Source organism: Sinocyclocheilus rhinocerous, unplaced genomic scaffold, assembly GCF_001515625.1.
Source record: "Sinocyclocheilus rhinocerous isolate Xijiao unplaced genomic scaffold, SAMN03320098_v1.1 scaffold2210, whole genome shotgun sequence".
NCBI classification, from domain to species: domain Eukaryota; kingdom Metazoa; phylum Chordata; class Actinopteri; order Cypriniformes; family Cyprinidae; genus Sinocyclocheilus; species Sinocyclocheilus rhinocerous.
In genome coordinates, this window is record NW_015630048.1 from 9,233 (window position 1) to 14,020 (window position 4,788).

General features: G+C 36.6%; 2 protein-coding genes across 2 annotated transcripts in view; both read right to left on the bottom strand.

The window, feature by feature from the left end:
* The window catches only part of LOC107739907 (olfactory receptor 4E1-like), a 19,445-nt gene that overhangs the window by 2,704 nt on the left and 11,953 nt on the right, over positions 1-4,788 (bottom strand).
* Positions 54-995, bottom strand: LOC107739910 (olfactory receptor 146-like). The gene has a single exon (XM_016552153.1). The coding sequence runs from the start codon at positions 993-995 to the stop codon at positions 54-56; it is 942 nt and encodes a 313-aa protein (XP_016407639.1).

Consider the following 4,788-nt stretch of genomic DNA (forward strand, 5'->3'; position numbering starts at 1 on the left):
TATATATATATATATACATATATATTACATTTCAGACATTCCTTATAATTAATTTATTTCAGATTAACTTTATTTCTGTACCAAAGTTTTATAAACTTTTGTCTTATTTCTTTGGTTTGTAAACCATATACTACAGGATTTAGTCCTGGTGGTACTATATGAAACATTATACTAGCTAGTTTTCTGCTTTCAGAGTATTCAGGAAAACGATGGAGAAAAACCATGGTTGCACAGGAAACAAACATGATTATATAAACAGCTATGTGGGTGCTACAGGTTTTTATGGCTTTGCTGTTGAGTGCTTTGTTTTTGCTGGTTATGCATACACTAGCAATCTTAGTGTATGTTATAAATACAGACCCAAGTGAGAAAGTAAAAACAATTACAGTATAAATAATTCCAAACACATTATTAATGACCACACTTTCACAGGACAGTTTAAACAGTGAGGCATTATCACAGAAAGGGTTTTCAATTTTAGATCTGCAGCGAGACAGTCGTATAGTAAGACCTAACATAATAGACACTATGAATACTGACAGCCCCCAGGCTGATACTGATAGTTTTACTACCATTTTATTGGTCATTATGGCTGTGTATCGCAGTGGATTACATATAGCCACATATCTGTCAAAGGCCATGATCATCAGCACATAGTGGCTTGCGGCTGCAAATATGTGTACAAAATATGCTTGAGCAACACACTCCACATATGTCATGTAGCGTTCTGAGGCTTCCCTTAAAATGTCCTGTAGCAAGCGTGGCAACATGACAGTGGTTCCTAGTATATCGTTCAGTGGCAAATTGCAGAACAGAAAATGCATAGGATGATGCAGATTTTTATCTGTTGAGATCAGTATTATAAGTCCAATGTTACATCCCATTGCAAATACATAAATCAATAGAAGCAAGATGAAAATGGGAAAAGAGGCCTGAGGTGTAACTTTCAGTCCTTCCATGAGGAGAATGCTGTTTGTGAATGTCAGGTTGTCCATTAGTTGCTCTACAAAAAAAACCTGTAAACAGTATCCAACAGACCTGTCAACGTCATTAATAGCATAGATTAATTGTACATAATATGATATTAAAAAAAAACTGTATAATATGATTACAAAAAAAATATGTAAAACATTGCTCTAAGCAGTAAAATCTAACTACAACATCACATTTGTTTACATTTTCTACGCTTGTTTTCCATTTAATGTCAGTAAAAGTGTAAGTAAGATTAATGTCTGTATTTTTTGTAAATTACACACATTATTTGTCTGTTTGTTTTTCAGTCTATATTAATTGGCACACAATTAAATAACAATCAATTATAATAACACAATCACTACATAGTAAATTAAACCAAAGAACCTGGACTCTGTTGTAGCTAAAGTAAAGTAATACCTTGAAGAAGTATTGCTACGTTTTGTCAAGATGGTTGACAGATCGCTTCAAGTTGTCAAGTTAACTGATTAGCAGCCTATTCTATCAGTATTCAAGGATACATAAATTTAAAATTAGTTTTCTCTGAAGAAACTTTACATGCTTTTGCCTTTAAATATGTGGTTCAAAGAGGTTTCTGTGATGCTGTCTTAACCCAGGAGGGGAATGACATGGCCAAGTGGTTGCCATGAACACAGCCACTAATAATGGTATTGTCTTGTTGTTATGCTTTTAGCTCTGCTTGGGACGGCTGATCACAATACAATACTCTTGACCTTGACCTACACGCCAGTGGTAAGGCGTGCAGAAAGAGATAAAAAGACAATTAAGAACTGGAGTGTCTCTAGCATATAGGAGACCTTCAAAGTTGCTTTAAGAGCACTTACTTGGATCTGTTTTTAAATGATAGTCCTGATTTGAATGATCATGTTCTTATGGTTTACATTTACATACATTTTTGTGTCATTTCTATTATTCCTACTAAATGTTTGACAGTGTTTCCTAACAACAAGCCATGGGTAACCAAAGAACTTACAAATATTCTTAATAAGAAAAAAAAATGGTATTCCTATCAGGGACTAATAAAGAGGAAAAAAAAAGATTAATAAGGAAGTCAAAAGAGCGATTAGACGTGCCAAACTAAATTATAGAAACAAAATAGAAGGAAAGGTTGTGCAAGGTGATATTAGGGCTGTCTGGCACAGAATTAAAAATATTGCATATATAAATACATCTAAGAAGGGGCCTGTCAGGGTTCTCTGGGATAAAGGACTCAGATGCAGAAATGCAACTCAAATTAATTTATTGAGTAATATCAGAGGATCAGAGTCCAGGCAGGAATCAAGGTCCAGACAGGTGACCACACCACACAGAAGTAAACAGCTCGCACAGACAGGATTAGGCTGATGTCAGAATTCAGGCTGATAACCGCTTCACACTAAGAACAGTCCTCTAGAACAGGCAGAGACAAGACTCAGGGCAAACCTGAGTCTCTCCACTCGGGTTAGAGTAGCTCACATACACAGGAACAAGTTGAGCCCAAAATCCATAAGCCGCTGGCCAGAGATCGCAGAGATAGCAGGCATCAGAAAATGTAGCTGGGCAAACAGAACTCTTTAGCTAATGATTTGAATTTGTTCTTCACACGTTTTGATTTAATAATTTATGATTGAAGATTTAAATGGTGCACTTGAAGAGTTTAAAGAGACCTTAAAGGGGTGACTGAGGACACAGTGGACTACTTTTGTTTTTGAATGGAATGCGCCCCCGATCTTCCTAAATGCGTCTATGTTTGCGCAAATCATTCGTGATCCAGCTTCACCTAAAGAAGAAGTGAGTATGTTTTTTTTTTTTTATGAATCTTTGGAAATCGCCTTTCCTAATAATGTGCTAGTTAGCAAGTTCTGAGATGAATGCAGAGATTATATTACTATTGGGAAAGAGACCTTAGGTGACTGAGGACACAGTGGACTACTTTTGTTTTTGAATGGAATGCGCCCCCGATCTTCCTAAATGCGTCTGTTTGCGCAAATCATTCGTGATCCAGCTTCACCTAAAGAAGAAGTGAGTATGTTTTTTTTTTTTTTATGAATCTTTGGAAATCGCCTTTCCTAATAATGTGCTAGTTAGCAAGTTCTGAGATGAATGCAGAGATTATATTACTATTGGGAAATGAAAGGGTCTGTATTACTATTGGAGAAAGCGTAACGGCTAACTTGGATCGCGTGTGCCTTAATAACCAATCACATTACAGCCTTAACGTCATTGAATTTCAGTCAGAGTTGTAGGACACTCAATCGCAGTTTATGGATACCATAGGAATAAATGGGAAGTGCCGTAAACTGAATCCCACCTGTCGCAAAAAAAAAAGTCAGTGGCTGCGTTCGAAATCGCATACTTCCCTACTATATAGTAGGCAAAAAGCAGTAGGTGAGCGAATAAGTATGTTTGAATCAAAAGTATTCATAAAAGAGTAGGCGAGAATTAGTAGGCGAGTGCACTAATTATCGCGCGATTCGGACGTGCGTATACTTAAGTTGCGTTTGAATATGCCTACTTACCTACTATATAGTAGGAGAAAAGAGTATGTGAAGAAAGTAGTATGTCCGAAACCTCAGTATTCATAAAAGAGTAGGCGAGAAATCCCCGGATGTCCTACTGCTTCAGCCCAGATTCTGAAGTGCTCATCGATGGACACTTTTCTATCTCAGAAGCCCAAGGGAGAGGTTACGTCATCATCGAACAGGGCGGAGAACAGCGACGAGGGTGTTTTAAAATGTGAGTATTACAAATCAAATACACGGTTCCCTGTGTTAAAATCGCATTTGTTGAGCTACTGTAGAGTAAACTGTTAAATTGTTGAGGGTGTAAGACGCTAGACAGTATAGTATATTTGTGATTTTGCTGTAAAAACACGTTTTATTATGAATAGTGAACAGGGGAGCTCCAGTAAGCACACGTACGTCACCAAAGTGAATTTACATAAACCATATACATCTTAAAGACGATTACTAAATGTATATTTAATATTTGACAGGAAAATGTTCTAAAAGAATTGCAGATGAGCACATCATAACACGAACAGACATCTGAGTGAGTGATGTATGCATGCTATTTTGTAGAATTCACTGTTGTCAACACTGCTGTAGATGAATGTAAGTAATGTAAATAAACAAGTCTACATAGAGTAACTAAACATAAGTTATCTATTTCATTTGTCCATTAGTAGGCCTACTGTTGATAAATTGTGGAGCACTTGTGTTAGATAAAAAGCGAGTTAACACAACATGTAAATGCAGTATTGAGCAGATAAATCACAGAGGTGACTGACTCTTGTCTGGATGTTACAGGAACAGATGAGAATTTCAGTGAGTATACTACAGAAATGAATAAAACATCTCTTAAATCTTAAGTTGTAGTTTATTTTAATTATTGTAATTTCAAACAGTTATCACAGTACTTTTCATTGTGCTGTTAAAATGACTGCTTTGTATTGTATTTGTGCAGTTTTGTATGATCTGAAATGTCTGCAGACTGGTGTGAGCACTGAGGATGGAGAAGTCCACAGCAGCATCCTGGAAATGGTCCAGTGTCATGGATGAGTCGCTCCATCACTCCACCTGCCCTTACTGCCTCATCTGGGCCGGATGTTGCTGTGGTCTCTTCATCTCAGTGACCCCAGAGCCAGTGAGAAACCTTTTGCGTTCAGAAAAAAAAAAACAATGATTGAACAGTGTGGATTTATATTATAGTAGTACCTTGAAAAAATAAACTTTAAGAAATAAGCCGCTTTATTGAGTGTTTGTGCCCAAGACACAAAAAAGGATTTACAAAAATCACATTTACATTTATTCATTT